Source organism: Trachemys scripta, chromosome 15 (assembly GCF_013100865.1).
Source record: "Trachemys scripta elegans isolate TJP31775 chromosome 15, CAS_Tse_1.0, whole genome shotgun sequence".
Lineage (NCBI taxonomy): Eukaryota > Metazoa > Chordata > Testudines > Emydidae > Trachemys > Trachemys scripta.
In genome coordinates this window covers 7,234,077-7,253,382 of record NC_048312.1, presented here as the reverse complement: position 1 = coordinate 7,253,382, position 19,306 = coordinate 7,234,077, and the positions used below count along the sequence as shown (strand labels likewise).

Sequence of the window (19,306 nt, the reverse complement as noted above, 5' to 3'; positions counted from 1 at the left end):
TTCCTAGAATTTTTCATCTGTAAATCTCAAAGCATTTGACAAAGTCCAGTGAGCATTATTATCCCCAAGTTAAAGATGAGGAAAAAGGTTACATGATTTGCCCAAAGTCACACAGTCATCAGCGGAGTCAGAACCTCAGATTTCTTAACTCCCAGTTAGAGTCCTGTCCACTAGCCCATGCTGCCTCTGTCCTCTGCTGATGTAGCAGGTTGAAAGGCAACAGAGTTTAGAAAGGAATAAAACTCAGACAAGATGTTGACATCGCAGAACAGAACTGAGACAGTCTGAATGTAGCATATTGCACGCATGTGCACAAGCCGACACAGGTATCTGCAGTTGTAGATCTGCTGTGCCATTTTCCCAAGACATGCAATAAGGTGTTGCATTGGACCCAGGATTCCACATCTCACAATCATTTGGGCTCATTCTACACTCTCATGGATAAACTCAGAGCACATCAGAGAGCCTCAGTCAGTGTAACTCACATACACAAAGGCCAGAAGAGAGACTGCAGCAAGCAGGAGGAGGTAAGAGCCTACCTTACTTTAACTTACACCTCTCCAAACTCCTTGGCATGTCAATTATAACAAATTAGACTCCCTTATTGATCAGTAAGGAGTATACATAGGTTCAGGGGCATCTGGGTCTCAGAGCACGTCTACACTACAGGGGCTACAGCAGCACAGCTGCAATGCCATAGTGTAGACACTTCCTACATCGACCGAAAGTTTTTTTTCTATCAGTGTAGGTAATACACCACCATGAGCCGTGATACTTCGGTCCACGGAAGACTTCTTCTGTCAACCTAACAACATCTACAATGGTGGGGATAAAGGTTGGCTTAACTACAGTGTTCGGGGGGTGAGAATTTTTCACACCTCTGCGTAACATAGCTAGGACGATCTAAATTGTAAGTTGCAGACCAGGACATAGGGAGACCTACTTTTAACACCTTCCACATCACCACTGTAAGGAATTTGGCCCACTGTATACACTATTTCAACCAAACTACACTCACACACATTGCTTATGAAATATATTTGCTTCAATATTCTCTAAGTTTGTAGACCTAATAACAAGGTTCAATACTTACCCTTGTTTTACCAGTTCAAACACTGAAACACAAAGGAGAAGGTGATTAATGACAGGCTGAAAGCTCTGCAAACAAGATCCCAGCAGAAAAGCAATTATTTCTATGACCAATTATGGAAATAATCAACAACATGAAACTGGCCGGGTGAAGTGAGTTCAGAATGTGGAAGAATCCCATGTGGTATTTTGTTTTTTAAAAATGTACATTTTTACATGACGTCGTCGCTGTATTTATCACAAAGATCTGTAGTTCATGCAGAAATTAGACTGACAATTCACGCCGCTACTTCAAAGAGCATATTACTATCTTCCTCGTTAATAATCTATGAACTAACATATTTGTTCAGTACTTCAGAATCATTATAGTTTATCAGGCTAAGAATCTTCTCACTATGACCCTGATTCTCCATTTCTTACATACCAAGTATTGAGTGTGCAGAGAATGCAGAACTAGGGTCTAAGGACACTTTAGCTCTTTGACCCGAATACTGTGCTCCATCATCAGTTAAGTAAGGTACAGAGCAAAATACGCACCATCAGGAAGGTTCCACCAGGGACCAAGTAAAAAGTTTTCCCCCAAAAAACGTTCATGGATTTAGCTTAAACAAACTGCTTATTTCTTCAAGAAAAACTGGGAAGGAGCCAGTAAGGGTCTATCTATACTGCAGCTGAGATGAGCCTCCCAGCCTGGGGAGACATATAGCGGGACTCTCACTGGCACACTAAAAATAGCAGTGTGGATATTGCAGCACCAGCCTGGGCCCAGACTAGCCACCCATGCTTGGAACCAGGGGCTCACCCAAACCTTCACTGGGGCTGCAACATCCACATAGACAAACCCCACTAGCACAAGTGTGTCTACCCATTTGCTCCCAGCTGCAGTGTAGAGATACCCTTAGTTCCTCTGCTAAATAATGCACATCTTACACCTTCTATGATGTTATATTTTTAAACCAAGTAAATCACGTTTTTGTGCCTAAGCTGAATGTGGAAAACACACGTCCCTTGTACAAAACGGAGAAGTGAATATATTCAATTATTTGTACGTTCACAAATACACATTCAGGCCCTGATCCGGCCACGTTCATGCGGAGTAAGTACTCAGAGTTGCTGCACTGAGGTTTATGGGACTAAACAGGGAGTAAGGTCCTGCATAGCATGAGAAAGGATGACAAATGTGCCCCTTCGTTAACATGTGTTTTCCAGGCACAACAGCTGTTAGCCCTGGAAAACCTGGCCCCCAGGGGGTAGATTAAATTAATAGAAATAAGGCAGATTCACAATGAGACCAATATGCTAATTAACTCACATGATGATTTAAAAAAAGTCCGTGATTGGAACATTGGTCTTAATTGGTCATTGTCTTGGCCTTTGTTTATCCCCTTTGTTATTGCAGATGGGCATTTGTATTGAAATTCTCAATTTTTAAGGGTAGTTTTGAGCAATATTAAGCAACGTATATCAGGGAACATTCTCAAGGCTGATTAGTTCCCTTAAACTGGTCTATTTTAGGGAACAAACTGCTAAACAATTCTCGAGAGAAGGGGGAAAAAAGGTAGAGGCTGTGCTAATCAGTGAGCTCTTACAGGCTTTGCTAACATGACTCCCCAGATCTCTGTGAATAGTTTGCTCTTTACAGTCATTACTGCCTAAAAAACCCCCCAAAAATCTACAACTCCCACCAGGAGCTAACTTCAACAGCTCTGAAAGGAGCTAAAATTAGGGTACGAGAAGGAAACTCCCCCCCTCCAAAAACCCACCATCTGACAATAAGGAAATGTTGCATTTCCATAGTATTTTCAACCCAGAGTCTCAGCATGCTCTGCAACCATTTATTGTTTAAATCGGTAAGTTCTGCCCCATTTTATAGCTGGGATAACTGAGGCACAGAAAAGTTAAGTGACTGGCCCAAAGTCACACAGTGAGTTAGTGGCAGAGCAACGTATGAAATCCAGGTCAGACTGTTGACACCCTGCTATAACTAACAGATAACACCACCCTTCAGTTCAATCCCAAATAGGGTTAAGCAAGAATGAAGCTGCAGGAAGAGGCGTCCATAATGAATATCCAGTTTACATCACAGTTTAATTTACTTCTATTGCACCTTTGATTCAAATCAATAGATGTCCAGCTAGTGCAGGGAGAGAATCTGAGTCTGGAAAGATATGCACCTTTGATTCAAATCAATAGATGTCCAGCTAGTGCAGGGAGAGAATCTGAGTCTGGAAAGATATGCAATACATTAGTATGTGGGTCTGGTACTGGCCACTTTCAGAGTCAGGGTACCAAATAAATGGGATCATTGGTCTAAGCAAATATGGCAATCCCTACAGTGCTATTCCTTGCACTACCACAGGCTTGTATGCTCTTGGGTAAGTCACTTTAAAAAAAAAGGATGATGTTGGCACAAGACCAAAGGGGCCTGAACAAATTCAGGCTGGAAATTAGAAGGTTTCTAACTGTCAGAGGAGTGAGGTTCTGGAACAGCCTCCCAATAGGAGTTGTGGGATCAAATAACTTAGCTAGATTTAAGAGAGCTGGACAAATTTATGAGTGGGATTGTATGATGGGATTGCTTGTGACTGCAGGGAGCAGGGCTTGGCAGTCCTACAGGTCCCATCCAGTTTGTGTCTTATGTTCCTAAAATCTCACGTTTCAGGGCTTCAGCCGGTCACCTGCAGGAGTCAGAAAGGGATTTTTATCCCCCAATTATTACCTGCTTTCCCCCCACCCAGGTCTCTTCCCTCTGAAGCATCTGAGATGGCTAAAGCTGGAGATGGGAAGGGTGGGTGAGTGCTCTGACGTGGCATCAAGCATTCTTTCTCTCAAGTGCTTTGCTGGCTGCTTCTTGTTCACATGCTCAGGTCTAACTGATCGCCATGTGTGTGGTTGGGAGGCAGTTTTTCCTCAGGTCAGATAGGCAAAACACCCCCAAAGTCACTGCCATTCTCTGCAGCATGGGGGTGCAGGTCACATGCCAGGATCATCTTAGGATCTCTCACTTAATCAATTCCCTGCCACTGCAAGGAGCTCATACATCGGTGCAACTCAGTCCCTCCTATTCTTTGCCTGTGACATGCGATAATTTAGTTTCCTGGGGGCTGTAATGTTTGGTCTCATTTGGTTGTTGGGTTTAGTGTATGAGTGCAGGGAGGTGTTGATGGCCTCTGATATGCAGGAGGTCTGATTAGATGATCTCATGGTCCCTTCTGGCCTTAAATTCAATGATTTACTGCTCCCCTGTGCCTCAGTTTCTCTCGCTGTAAAATGGAGTTGGGAGAGGCAAGACAATGTAAGCACAACTCTTTGCAACCCTCGCTTGGCAGAACAGCTACGGAAACAAAATTCTTATTGAACTCTGATCCTCTTTAACCTCAGTGGGAAGGGCAGGGGTTTCAACATTTGGGGAGAGAATGCAGATAAGACAGTCCCTCTTTCAAAAAAGGAACTACAGCTTATACAGCACATGGGTGAGATGACAGGAGGATAGCAGTGAAGAGCATTACAGGTTACAGCTGGGCACCTGGCTCTGCAAAGTGTTCCCAGACATCTGTTTATAACCTAGTGCATTGCTGAGTATAGGCTGACCGGGTAAAGTCCTGTTTTATCTCTTTCTGAGCCCAGACGTTGGATCCCACATGTCTCTGTAATTAAAGGGGACCTGTTCCTCTGATATACCCATGCCATAAAAATTCTCACTGCTGTAAGCCCTATTCTATTACTTTAAGCAGCATAAAAGGAATCTCCATAGTGATCAGCTACGTTGCTGGCATAACTCACTACCTCAATCCCCCCTGCAGACCATGGGAAATATTTTATACAGTCATCCAAAAGTTTGATCCACGCAAACAGAGATTGCATCCAAATATTGTCACTGTCATGTGGCATGCATAGTGGGGCAGAAGGGAAGAGTGACTTGTTTACCCATGTACAGATGGTCCTCGCTGGGGTCATCTAGCACCTGTCAACACAAGTTAGAAGGATAATAAAGTGACTGCACATGGATAAAAAGTATTCTATATTTCCACAGGTCCATATCACCCATCAGAAAATACCAAGAATAAATATACTGACAATAGGGACATGGTATCAGATATTTTAGGCCCCAAATGTATAGCTAAGGTTTTATTTACATACACACACGCACGTGCGCACACACAATATAAATCTACAGCCACTTAGGGTTTCATAGTTGTCCCAGTCGTGCATACCCTGATCACTCAGAACTTCTTGACAACATCAGGGACTGAATTCAGATGTTCCTGCTCTAAAAGCACAGGCCTCTAACATTTGACGTCAGGGAGAATTACTCCATTAGTTGTAAGCAGTACATGGCATATGACTCAGAAGTTCTGAATCTATTCAGAAGAGAACTATGATATGCACATCAGACACTGCATCCCTCTGTATGAGTATGTTTGTAGGATAGATAGATTTTAAATTTTTACACACACAGGTTAAATACATAAGTTGTATACGTGGATTCATGGAGAAATAAAGCAAAATGTGTTTTGTCTGGTTGATACCAGTTTAATTATGTTTTAAACCTACACCCCTGATATACCCATATCAGGTCAGCAGCTTCAATTTTAGAACTGGTACTTTTCTCAAAGCCATTTCCCTTTAGGAATTCCAGTTCCCAACATCTTAATTTAAAACAGACATTTTTGCTTTGCTAATCTCACTAGTTCCTTCCCTCAAGGGAAAAGATAAGAGGGGAAAAAATGTAGCTGTAACACAAAGGAAATAATACTTCTGGTATGTTTAAATATTTTATCTCACTTGTAAACCAGCAAATTTGAGTATGCATATTCATAGATCTTGATACTTTTTGCATGGTCAGTTTCATTAAGCTAATATGTTTCCTAGGAGACGAATGTGGAATCTAGCATTGGCATTATTCAAACTTTTCATAATTAATCTTTAAAGGATAAAGCATTAAAAGAACCAGAAGTGGGATTTAAAAAAAAAGTCAGAGAAACCATCCAAGGGGATAGTGCAGACTGCGATTCCACAGCCGATCCTGAAAGAGCAAATTGGAGCATATGGATTATTCCTCAACTCAGAATGAAAAACCCCTGAGACGTAATTGGGCATATGGCTTTAGAGGACCATTTACACTCCCTCAGCATTACAATCAAATTGTGCTATCTGCAGGTTCTGTACACAGAGCCTGCAGGTTTCCTTCCACTGCTGAGTGCAGGGACCAAATCAAACAGACTCCTTTACTGAACTAGCTATAGGTAAGAATAAAAATGATTCTCTCTTTGAGCCCCATCCGGAAAGATCCTCAGCACACTCCGCTCCCCCTGAAGTTAATGCGTTCAAGATGCTCAGCAGTACACAGAAGGTATGCAGCATCTTGAAGCTTCAGGGCCTTTGTACAGGGGCTGATCCAGGAGTATAGAACGGGGCTGGGATTGACGGCACTTTATGCAGACAAGGAGAAGTTACACTTTTTGCTGCCTTCCTAGAGCAACAACAAAATAATCACTTCAAGCATACGTGATCTCTCGCTCAGAACCCCTGGAAACACCTCTCCCCTCCCCAAAATGGACTTGACCTTTTACATTTTCCCCAAAAACCTGATGGTTTTTGCAGTCAGTCACAAAAACCAACATTCTTCCAAAAAAATCACCATTTTAAAATGAAGGAAAACAAGCATCTGATTCTGAGATATAGGAACCAGACCCCAATTCCATCTCGACTGGTACACAGAGATGCTCCTAGGTTACCATTTCTCTTTCAGATGGATGCATACTGAGTGCCTTGCAGAACAGAGATCATTTTATTCCTGGTGTCCAAGCACAACTAGATTGCACATCCAGTGTGTGTGTGTCCCCACAAAACAGGTTACTGAAGCCCACAGAAAACCAATTGCACATGCATCCCTCCATGTAAATCTACAAACAGGCATTGCTCGAGTCAAGCTAGACGCTTGAATGCTCTGAAGATTTATTATTATTTATTACTTATTTATTTTAAAGATGGACCTTCAACCACACTGGACAGATCAATATAGGAATGGCTTTCTGGATGACAAACGTCCTGCCTTTCAAGGAACACCCGTATTCTGTACTGAACGCCTTCAGGCCCCTGCACACCCTAATATTGTAATTGCAAGTTAACATTTCAGCCAGTCTCACCTCCACCAGTTTCACTACATTAGGATGGTCCAGCTTTTTCAAGATGGCGATCTCTTGGTACACCTGTTCAATGGGTCCTTTTGGTTCCAAACAGCCTTCGGATGTGGCTTTGGCACCTCGAGGAGGTGGGCGGCCTGTTTAAAATGGTAAAGATACAGGAGGCAGATAGCACAAGACAAGTAATAAAAGCTGGCAGCTGATACACGTGGCTGAGCCAAGGTAGCACCTCATCAACAGTCACCGGATAAAAGGCCTGATCTTCAGCAGTGCAAAGATTTCCCCTCCCTCTCCCCCCCCCGCCCCGAGTTCTCTGGGCGTTGCAGGTATTGGGCACCTCTGAGGAGCATGCCATGATGCATGTATTTGAATAACCCTAGTGCACCGCAAAATGCACTAACAAAAAGATCATTTAAAAGAGAGAAAGGCCAAATCATTGCTTAATACACATGGTCACTGATGACCTTACCAAGACAAATATCTACATTTAATCTCAATAGTGTTTGAGATACAGTCTACAGAAAAGCACAAAATGCAGCTGATCAAAATTCCCAACCCCCCATTTTTGCAGGCAAGAACTTGTTTATTTTCTCTGATGAGTTTTTACATTTATGCCATCAGTCTCTGGCCCAAATTCCACTCTGACGCTTCTTCTTAGCATATGTGCAAAATGGCTCAGGTGGCATGTGACCAGGATTCATCACCAAATTTGGTCCACCGGTTGGATCATTAGCTAGGCACAGCACAATTAAGTGACTAGCCCAAAGTCACACAGGATGTCTGTCAGAGCCAGGAACAGAACCAAGATCTTCTGGTTCCCAGTCCACTGCCCTAACCCACAAATTAACCTTCCCTCTATCATTCCAGCCCTCGTCCCAAACCTCCAACATCAATATACACAAAATTCAGCACTGCCACAAAGCACTTTCCAACCAGGATATCTGCCTCATACATATACGATAATTCTGTTGTCAGAGACCGTGGGGCTATATGTTTCACTACCCCACCATCTCTGCTGCTCAGCTGTAGATCTCACTAGTTCTCCACACATCAAACAGCCATTTGTCACTTACGTGGAAACCCTGCTTGTCTCATAAGCTTCTTTTTGGAAAGAACTTTCATTGCCTGCAATACAATTAATATGTAAATAGATTCTGTCACTGCTATTGCAAAGAACTCACACGTGTAGGTTGAAACCCTGCTCTTGGGGGCAGACGCTGGACTTCTGTGCAAAGTCAAATGGGCCTGATGTAGGGGATGAGAAGGGAGCGCAAACCTCACAGGACAAAGAAGTGTTTTTGATCCATCTTCAGAAGCATTGGGGAGACATTGTTCTGCTCACATACAGCATCTTCGGGGGCAGCTCCCCCATGATATACCTGAGGGGGATCGCTTCCCCTCTCTTGTGTCTCCCAGGCTCTCCTCTCCCCACATCCCAGAACTTTCTCTCCCCCTTCCCCCAGGTTCTCAGCCCCCTTCTAGTCTCGCCACCAGGTTCGCCCACCTAAGATCTTGACTCCACAAGGGCAGCATGGCCTTAAGGCAGGTCTTGCTCCTGCTTGGTGCCCTTGGGCCAGCTGAGAAACACTCCTCCCACACCTCATCAGCTAGCCAAGCAGCACATTTTCTCCCCTCCAAGGCAAGTTGATGCAGGAGCCAGGGATGTGGAAGAAGATGCAGCTGGGTGAGGAGAACAGGGAGAGTCTCTAAGCTGCAAGATTCCTGCCTGCCAAACAAGGGAGGCAGCAACCTCTGGTAGTGCTGTTTGGTTGGTGCGTGCTATTAGATCTGGTGCCCAGCCCAGAAAAGCTAGAAAGGTGGGTGTCAGATCAGGGAGCTAGAGAGCAGGCTGGAATGCTCACAACTCCATCCAGAAGCTGGAGGGGAGGCAGATCCGCCCCTGCACCCAGCACTAGACTATGCTTCACCAGAGAATCTCTACTAACGATACTCACATAGTAGGTGTTGTCATCTTCATTGTACGCGAGCTTCACAACCCCATAGGAGCCCTAGAAAAATACACCAGCAGCCACAGGTTACTGCCTGGGGGTCGTCAGAGAAGCACATTAGCCACTGTGGCTCCCACTATGGGTGAAACATGAGGTCACTCTCTGGACTCCTTTGTAGGCCCTCAGATTCACAATGATTGTGGGGCTCCTCCCTCTGCTCCAGCACAGCCAAAAGGTGACCCCCAAGTTTGAGCTCAGCATGGCACAGAACATTGCCATTCAAATTGCCCACTAGCAATACAAACACAGTGGGTTTCAAGTGCTGTAGCCCCTCAGGCTCCAATGCAGGCAGGTCACCTGAAAGTCCTGATACACCAATAGCCATCTTGGGGACATTCCTGAGCAGGAAATCACCACAGGTGCTGACCAATCTATTAAAAAACTCTGGTAGAGAGGTTAATAGCATGGAGCCAGATCACCCTTTTGCATGGGAAATTATACCTGCTGTGTTTCATTGGACTAGAAATTAACCTTTTAGCACAACTGAAAACAGCTGTAATTGCATAAAGTAGCAGGGGTGAGGACATTTAATGGAGTATACTTATGAAGGTGTGAACTGACTTGGGATAAAAGAAATTAAATAGCCCCCCCTGAAACTCCCAGCCTAATGCTCATATGCCAAATCTGTAAAGTATTCACCTTTCCGATTTCATCTTTCAATTTATATTGATTAAGCTGCACACAGTCCTACAAAGGGAGGAAAAAAAGGTTTGACATGAACCAGTGGCATAACAAAAACAATCACGTATTTATTTGCATATTTTTTTTTGCATAGGAAGAAGAAATGCATTATTCATAAACAGAGCTCCAAAGAAGCTCGAAACATCAGAGCACCATTAGAGTCAATTAACTGGAGAGAGAAAAAACAAAAAAAACCAATCCTGAAACAGTAACAACCTCTTAAATCACAGATGTAATGTTCTTTAGATTTACTCTGCAGATTTCTGTATTTGTTAGGTAATGTAAATCCATTCAAATTGTAACTATAATGTTTGATTTCATTAGCAATAAATGACAGCCATTTGCCAAGATTGGGAATTTCTACACATGGCTAATTACTGACGTTCACATGATCATTCTCAATTAGAACCACTCACATGAAATAGGTATATAAAGATCAGTAGCTGAAATTAACAGGTTATAAACCTATCAGAGTGCACCAGGCCTTGTAAGCAGTGGAAAGTTTAGTCCTTAACTAACAGCTAGTGACTAACTTCCAAATACCTTTATTATGTTTAACACACTGTCCGGCAGACATTTACTGCCTGTTCTGTGTTAGAGACGACAGGTTCTGGGCATGCAATACAGTATATCTGCTCACTATTTCAGACAGTGGTTTTTTACATGCACATTTCCCATGCACTGGGCTGAAGATCAAGTCCATCCAGCTTTGAACATTGTTTCAAGCACCAATAAGCCCCTCATTTTGCTGTCTTTTTACCATAATTAACAACTAGTTAATTACACATGAAGAACTCAAACCAGTTACTGAGGCCATGTCTACATTACCACTTTTGTCGACATAACTTAGATTGCTCAGTGGTGTGAAAAAAACACACCCGAGCAACATAAGTTACACCAACAGAAGCACCGGTGTGGACAGTGTTATGTTGGCAGGAGAAGCTCTCCCGCCAACATAGCTACTGCCACTCCTTGGAGGTGGTTTTATGAGGTCAATGGGAGAACTCTCTCCCCCCAGTGTAGATAAATCTCTGATAATTTTTATATGACTTTACATTGTGCCTCTTCATATAACCTTGTGGTGGGTTTACCCACGTGTGACCTCTGTTTTTATGGGACTTTGTATCAAAGCCTCATTTAGAAACTTTGCGTTGCCCTTGGTATAATATTATAGCCCCTAAGGATAAAATAAGATAGAAGAAAAAAATTTTTTTTTGCTAGCAGTAGAACAAAAGCTCTCCCCCCCACACTCTTAATCAATTGTCCTGTTGAATGAATAAGGTGTGGATGAGCAAGGCATGGAAGGCAGCACCTCCAGACAGCCTCAACTGTTGGAGAGGGGCTGGGAGCCAGACCCAAGGACAATAAAACGTGTCAAGTGGGCTCATTAAAAACAAGCAGACATATCGAGGGCCTCGGGGGTTAGAAGCAAGCACCTTCTTTTGGAAACACCCTCTTTGGAGCATTGGAACAACACTCAAAAGAAAGCAGCACAAAGGACCAATGGACACAGACACAGAGTTTGAATCTGGTATAGATTTGCATAAGAGGAAAGCTGCTATAAAAGTGAGGTGTCTTGCAGAGGACCCCGGGTCTCGTCTTGTCAATATGGGAGCATCAATCCGGATTGGCAGAAGCCCGGCTCCACCCCCTCCTCCATCTAACTCACCTGGCCAGTGAAGTTAAGGGGAGCAACTAATTGGTAATAACAAGATGGAGTGTGTTTGTGTGTGTGTGTGTGTGTAAGTGTAATATATTATATGCATATAATACAGTGTTAATAAATACATGTATTACTAATAAATGTGGCGTTTTGTCTTATTCCCCCCTGATCCTGTGCAGTACTTTAAGTACAACACCAGCACAACGTGGCTACACGAGTGATCTTACAGCGGCACAACTGTATCAGTACAGCTGTACTGCGGTAAGCTTGCTAGTGTAGACATGGCCTTTGGAAATACCAATTCCTCAAGGGTTAACACTCCAATCTGAACCCTCCTATGAAATGCCTTCTTCTGGAAAAGCACACGAGGCACAATCAGGCAAAGCACTGACTAATTTATTTAGGCCCAAGCCCCTGCTCCCGTGAGCATCAATGGCAAAACTCCCACTTACTGCAATGTAGTTGGATGAGGCCTTTATTGACTTCACTAGGAGTGTCAGGATGATCAGCACCTTGCAGCATAACATGTTATCTTGTATTGTGAGCATTTGATTATTCTGGGTTATTGCTTTTCAGAACTGATGATTACACTTTGCTATTTCAGGTACCGGGGAAGGGCCCTGTGCCAGCCCTGAACGAGATATTACTTAGGAAGATGTCTGTTTTTAAGCTAACTGACCACATGCCTTGCACCCATTGTATAAAACATGCACAGATTTATTGCTAGAAGATGAGTGTTATTAGCACAAATGCATTTTCCTTTCAAAATACATAATTAAGCAAGAATGGGCAGGAGGAATTAATTTCTCCTACCTCTTTTTAATCAGCTGCTGTTGTCAGAGATCACAGAACTCTTTATACAGATTCATAAAGTCTCTCTCATTTCCCCGCCCCTCCCCTTTATCCCTTCCCCCAATTTGTGGTACTGTTGGCTGTGATAAATTTTGCCAGGGTTCCATTCATATAGCCCCCCACACACACAGACAGGGAAGAATCTCTGTTTGGGGGAGTTAGGGCAGGTACACAGGATTCTCCCCATGTTCAAGTTGCATAGAGAAACTCATGATGCACCAATGAGTTGCAAACCCCATAATAGCTGCTACATTCAGAGTGGTATGGTCTAGTGGTCCAAGCACAGGACTGGAAGCCAGGAACACATGAGTTCTACTCAGAGCTGGGATCAATCCGCCCTAGAGTAGCACTTGGACAATTCACAACCTCCTAGCCCCCGTGACAGATATGGCAATTTCCTGCAATATCTTTGAGAGATCTTGCTATATTAAGTGCATGAGTCATTGTGGGCCAGGGACTGTATGTAATTCCATAGGGATGAGTGACCACACATCATCCAGGAATTGGGGGTGATTAGGCAAATTCACTCAGGTTCTAACACCTTCAAAGAAGTACCACCAGCTGCAGAGGCTGCAAACACTAGTCAAACTGGATTCTCCAGAGACCAACAGACAAAGAAATGGCTTTTGGATAAATAGCCTGCTTTCTGATCCAGCAAATGGACAGGACCTTCTGTCCAAGGGTGGCCCCAAACCTTCCTGGGAAGGGTTGGAAGGACTTTAGGTGACTGACCTCTGGTAAGCGTTAAGCATATGTATAGGAACTTTTTTTTTGTTTAATGTTTTCTCTGTAATGCTTTCACCTTAAGAGTAAATGTGCTTGCTTATAAAGATCTGTGTGATAACTCTCAACTGCTGGCATGAGTAGCTGAACAGTACGTTGTTCATAGCCATTGATGAGAAAGCAAAGCACAGATGCTGGCCTGTTTAGGCAGTCTGGCTTGCTGGGGACAGTGCAGGCAGGGAACTGTACAGCCTGGAACAACTCCCGTCAGGAGGGAGAGAGAGGGAAAAGCCTCAGTCAGGAGGTCTCCACCTAAAAGGGATGAGGAGAGTGCACGCACGGTGATCCATGGTTGCTTCCACTGAGGAAGCTTAAATAAGAACACCATGTTCGCCTCACCCAGAAGGTGAAGATAAATACAGCATCAGATTACTTATCAATTAAACCGACCTCAGAACATTGAAAAGTGTTAACTTTTAAAAATTACTGTGCCCTGCTGAGTGACTGAATCCCAGCCAAGACTCTCAGTTAACTCAACATTGGTTATGTCTGTCATGGGTTACACAGGTCAAGCCCCTATTCTTTTGAACTGAGACAGGAAACTCATGCTCCAACCATACACAACACCCAGCCCCCACAGAAGCAGAGCTCTTCTGCAACTCCACTTCTTAGGGAGGTTAGGAGCTCCACAGGAGCAAATATTCAAGGACATCTGATTATACAATAAATTGAGGAATCCCCAAGACCTCTGGCTCATTAGGGCTGCACCCTATTCTGAATTTCCTTTAAAGTTCGTAAAATACTCTATCGAAAGAGGACCCCTCCATGAATAAGAGGTTGTGTCAAAAAGCAATAGGCTAAAAGCATCTTGAACCAATAAGACTGCAGAAGTAGTAACTGGTCTATACTCAGGAAAGCCACACATAATCACAGAAATGCAAAGTCTGTGCAAAACATTAAATTACATCGGATATATTTTTCCTTACCTGCAAACCAGTAATAGAAACTTTATTTGATTCCACTGTCGGCCTCCGGGGCAACCGAGGAGAAGAATGTGGAGATGTAACTGGAGAATAAGGGAGAGATGGGTAAATGTAACGTTCATTCACACCTGCATTGCTACTGGGTGACTGATCTTTCCTGTCGAGATAGTTTTTGACCTGAAAGATTCAGCTTGGCTTTTGGCTCCCTTGTCACCTCTGGGGGCCCCCTAGAGCGCCAGGAACACCCTCCCCTGCAAGACCCTGGCTATCAGACACCATCATCTCTTCACCGCAGTGTTCCACATGCTCATCTTCCTCTTGTCTGTCCTGTCCCCACTCCTTACCTGGGGCACCAGTCGAATCATACTCTGTCACCACAACAACAGACTCCATGCCCAAGTACTCAATGGTCAGTGACAACAAGCTACACAGATAGTCAGGTGCCTTCCTGCACTCGCTGCGTGGTTCATCGTAACAAACAGGTCTCTCGGCAGCAGGTCTGCTGGGAACACATGATGGCATGATGCACTGGCCGGCTTCATCCCAACTGATGGCATAGCTCCATCAGAGATAGTAATCTAAAGGCAGAAGGAATAGTTAGCAGCAACTTTGTAATGCCATACCTACTGGCCATGCATCGTTCACAGGCTTGTTTAAAGACAAGAGTTACTGTTAGCTGGATGTTTAAATGATCTAACAGTATTATTGCTGTTCGAATTATTATTATGAGGCTTTTATTTAATGTTGTTGATCCACTATTAGCACAACAGGGTAAAAGCTAAGACCAGGTATAAACATTTGGCTAGGATTCGCTCACATAACGGACTCCCAGAATGCAGAAAGAGAAGTGTTTAGACAGTAATATTCCTTTTACTCTAACCTATATAAACAACCCTGAGCATCACCATTAAGTTCTTTAAGAAAAGCCAGACACCTAGCCTGATCCTATTGACGGTCAGGGGAATTGTATCATCAACTTCAATAGGGTCAGAATCAGGCCCTCTGCTCTCAGATGCATAGATGCAACTACAATGAATATCAATGGGTATTACTGTATTTTTTTTTTTGTATTCCACTAGTACCCAATGGTCCAATCAGGATCATGACCTCTTGTGCAAGGCAATGGAGAAAAGACAGTCCCTTCCCAGAAGGTTTTACGGTCCTGAGAGTAGTCAGTATCTTCAAAGACAGGCCTTTATCTGGACTAGGGCCCTGACTCCGAAATCTGGTCTGGGTAGGCAGAACTCTGCACCTGTCTAGGACACCGTTGAAGCCAAAGGGACAACACATGGGCATAAAGACCTGATTGCAGGATTTGGATCTAAAAAAATAACCAATCAACCATATTATTTTAGCTTATCCTCTATCCATTGTTTGCTTTCTATATTTTCCCATTTTAGTTTTTTTTTTAAATTAGATTTATGAACCATGGAAATGACTGCGAAATTAACTTTGTTAAAAAAAGACAATACAATTGTCAAGTCTCTATAGCTCTGATGCATTAGAGACAGTTCCATACAGTTATTTCTTTGAAAACCATCAAGGTGAAATTAAGCAGTGGAATCTTTGCTTGTCCAATGTGGATTGCTGTAAAAACCCGTGAATGACCCAAGTGTCATCTGGACGAGACAGCATTTCCCAGTTGCCAGAAACAACTTGGCTGAGATAATAGGCTGGGAGTTTTATTTTAGCAAGTCTGGAATACACAGGCAGAAAGATTATTGCTTTTCCCCCTGCAACACAATTTTATTTTTAATTTCTAGGTTGACAAGTTGCCACCAGTAAAAAAACACCACCACAAACAATGATTTATTTATTTATTTTTGCCATGTTGTTCCAACACCTCAATAAGGTGGCTGCTTAAAATTAGATCCACTTGTCTAAAATTAAAATTTCCATTATGCTGTGCCCTCTGGCATAGCTGCTCTGAATCAATATAGTAGAAATTACATGTCAAATATAAAAAAAAAACCAAGCACTCTCTTTCCCTCTTAAAGTCTTTATCATTGCATAATTGCCATTTCAGACACAGAATCGTCTGCATAAATGAGACCATTTTCTCTGAAGCTGGAATGGTCCACTGACAAAACTATGCTGCTTTCTTTGGCACATCACAGTTTACTGCTTGCAGATTAACAGAGAAGAAAAAGGAATTAAAATACAGTGAAAGATACAAATAAGACTAGTTCTTAGCAGAAAGGGTAAATTATTTAAGAAGTGATAGATTCCTCCCCCCAATAGATTCATCTGTCCCTTACTGTTCAAAAAAGTTGGGACGCCTAATACTCCGGGAACACTAGATAGGATTTTTTTCTCTCCGACAGGAAGTCTGTTATTGATGTGTGCTAGCTAGGACTCTGTGCTATTTGGCTTGGAGCAAAGCTGCTTGCATCTATCTATTTTGCAAATGTGTTCCTGGACCCCTGTTCTCAGCCAAGAAGCCTCCAGGTTTAGCAGCTGCTCCATTAAGTTGATGTGGATTGCTGGCCCATTGGTCCTCCATGGTATGGCGGGGGGAGGGCAAAGAAGCCACTGAAATTAAAGATTTAAACGTTAACCATTCGTGAAGAAGATTGCATTGGACCCAGCACGGCAGCAAGATGGTCCTTTCCATTGCACATAGAGCCTGACTTCAATGGATACTTCATCTGATCTTTTCCACTGAGCCTTCATTTTTGTGGTTGCCAGGGAAAGGCATGAATGAAGCACACACCCAAATCTGCATGTGCAAAATTAAAGGCAAGGTTTGAAAAATCATAAAACTACATAAAACTTCCTTGGAACTTCAGAGCGCTCAGCATCTTGAGAGTCCAATCCTGCTGCTACTGAAGTCATTGTCAAAATAAATTCCCATCAAGTTCAGGGGGAGCTGGCCCAGGCCTTATATGTTGGGTGGGAGCATTCCTGCTGCTGCCAGCAAATCCCTGGAACAAAACTGATTAGGAGGAGAGCAGCTGCACTAGTAAATGATACTGGACTTGTGAATCCATTAGAACTGCACAGCACAAGTGCATTTTAATGCACTCCCTAGAGTGGTGCATTAAGAAAACTGAAAAGCAAACAAGCAAAGAGAGCAGATGGCTCTTAAAGGCTGGTTTCCATTTGCTGTAGGTTCTTTTAGGATCCACGCCAGCTTGCAGAGATAAATAGCTTTCCCATTAACCAGGAACCATTGCCAAAGCGCTGCGCCCTGCACCCCCACCATTCACCACCACCTCACTTCAGAAACCACACCAAACAAGGAAGAACCTGGGCGTTTCTCATTCATGGGGCCTAGCGAGATGAAACTGAAAGAAGTGGAAAGCTGGCTTGCCCTTGATGTGGTGTATTGCAAAGGCCCGAGCTAAGGCGGATCACAGCTAGCATTCTGGGGTGTGTATGCTTATCAGCTGGCCATCATCATCCTCTGCCCATTTAACCCAATTATCCAATCCTAGACTTGCCCTTGTATGCCATGGGCCCATGCAGGGCTTGGGCTACTTACCAGAAATGCTAGATTTTGCAGCTAGTCTTTACCCAACAGAAAATAGTTTCCAGCCCTTCAGAAAGGGTATGAAATGAAGTCCGAGCAATATCCATCGAGGTGGTGAAAATGTGTACATTTAAGCCCCACACCGGCCTTCCACAAACAGAAGAGGGTGTGTGGTGATTGCAGCATTGGCAAGCCTGGATCCCAATTACATTACCTCAGAGGCCCCTCGGAGGGTGAGGGGGTGGGGACCCTGAGAAGGAATACCAGAACAGAAGAGCTGTACAGCTGCTCTGCACCCAGATCCTCATTGAGAGATGGATTTCACCCCTCACACTTCACCCGCAGAAAACAAGGCTTTATTTGGGTCTTATGTAGGGGACATGAATTTTCACCGGTAGTGGTTTAAACTACCGTGCTGCTTTGCCTGTGTTTCTGGTACCTGCCAGGGTTTTATAGCAATAAGAAAGCAGAGATTTCCGAAAGTACTCAGTACACCCTCCCACATTAAGGGAGATGGCAGCGTTTATCTGCTTTGCAAGGTTAATACAGACACAGCCATAACTAGCCACTTGCTTGTCACATTAGAATCTTTTGTCATTAATAGGGCAGCTGCTTGAAGACTAGCAGGCATTAAAAGGCTCACGGTGAACAGTTCTGGGGTAATACTTCTGTAAAAGTGAATGTAAGTTGAAGTATCAGCAACACTTTAGAGCAGAGAGAGTGCACTGGACTTGGGGAGTTAATTGGCTTGACAAGGCTAAACACATCAAGGCTGTTTAATTCAAGCAGACTTCCTGTGCTCTGTAAGCAGGCGAAAGATCATCAGACCCCAACACAAAGCTTTATGTTTAAGAACTGTGGCACTTTACGCAGGCAGCGTCAAGGCAGAAAATCCAACAGACTTCCTTACCTGTGCTGCTCTGGGTGGGAGGAATGACTGGGGCAGAGAATTGGGAGGGAAACCTGTCATCTTAGATGACACAATGACCAAATTAGACCCCCACAGAAATATTCCACAAACCCGCTGCCTTTCAAGAAGTGCTAATCATGCAGCCAGTTCCTGGGAATGTGCAGAATCTAATGATCATGCAGTCTGTTTTTCTTTTTAATAAGCATATGGGGAATCTGAGGAGGAGGAGATAAATTTAATCAGCTGGAGAAAAAAAAGGCAAAGCTGGACTGGAAATGAATTACTTTGAGAAGAAAAATGCATTTGCTTGTCTCTCCATTATTGCCAACACCCTGTAATCCCATAAACTGCACACATGTGGAACACTGGCACATTGTGGTGCTGGATCAAACCATGCTCCAAGGATGCAAATAGAATAGCAACCTTGTTGTAGAGCTACACACATGGAAAATCCGCAAAAAGCAGAACAGCCTGGTATGTATAATTTTTTATTGGCACATGTTTTGCCTGTTGGCTGCTCTCTATACATAAGCCATACCCACTGCAGTACGACTATTAAAGGCAAACAATTGCACATCTAATTCAGAAATAAGTGAAATATTAAAATTAAAAAGAACAGGAGTACTTGTGGCACCTTAGAGACTAACAAATTTATTAGAGCATAAGCTTTCGTGGACTACAGCCCACTATGCATCCGAAGAAGTGGGCTGTAGTCCACGAAAGCTTATGCTCTAATAAATTTGTTAGTCTCTAAGGTGCCACAAGTACTCCTGTTCTT

At 43.4% G+C, this 19,306-nt stretch overlaps 1 protein-coding gene across 2 annotated transcripts in view; it reads right to left on the bottom strand.

The window, feature by feature from the left end:
- CAMKK2 (calcium/calmodulin dependent protein kinase kinase 2) overlaps window positions 1-19,306 on the bottom strand; it is a 47,916-nt gene that overhangs the window by 18,405 nt on the left and 10,205 nt on the right. For both annotated transcript variants that reach the window (XM_034790877.1, XM_034790875.1), the window contains exons 2-9: window positions 14,491-14,724; window positions 14,150-14,229; window positions 9,884-9,931; window positions 9,191-9,244; window positions 8,309-8,360; window positions 7,239-7,372; window positions 5,017-5,053; window positions 1,094-1,115 (exon numbers count right to left, since the gene is read on the bottom strand). In XM_034790877.1, coding sequence (XP_034646768.1) covers window positions 1,094-1,115; window positions 5,017-5,053; window positions 7,239-7,372; window positions 8,309-8,360; window positions 9,191-9,244; window positions 9,884-9,931; window positions 14,150-14,229; window positions 14,491-14,668 — 605 coding nt within the window. In that variant the 5' untranslated portion in view covers window positions 14,669-14,724. The remainder of the gene's footprint in view (window positions 1-1,093; window positions 1,116-5,016; window positions 5,054-7,238; window positions 7,373-8,308; window positions 8,361-9,190; window positions 9,245-9,883; window positions 9,932-14,149; window positions 14,230-14,490; window positions 14,725-19,306) is intronic.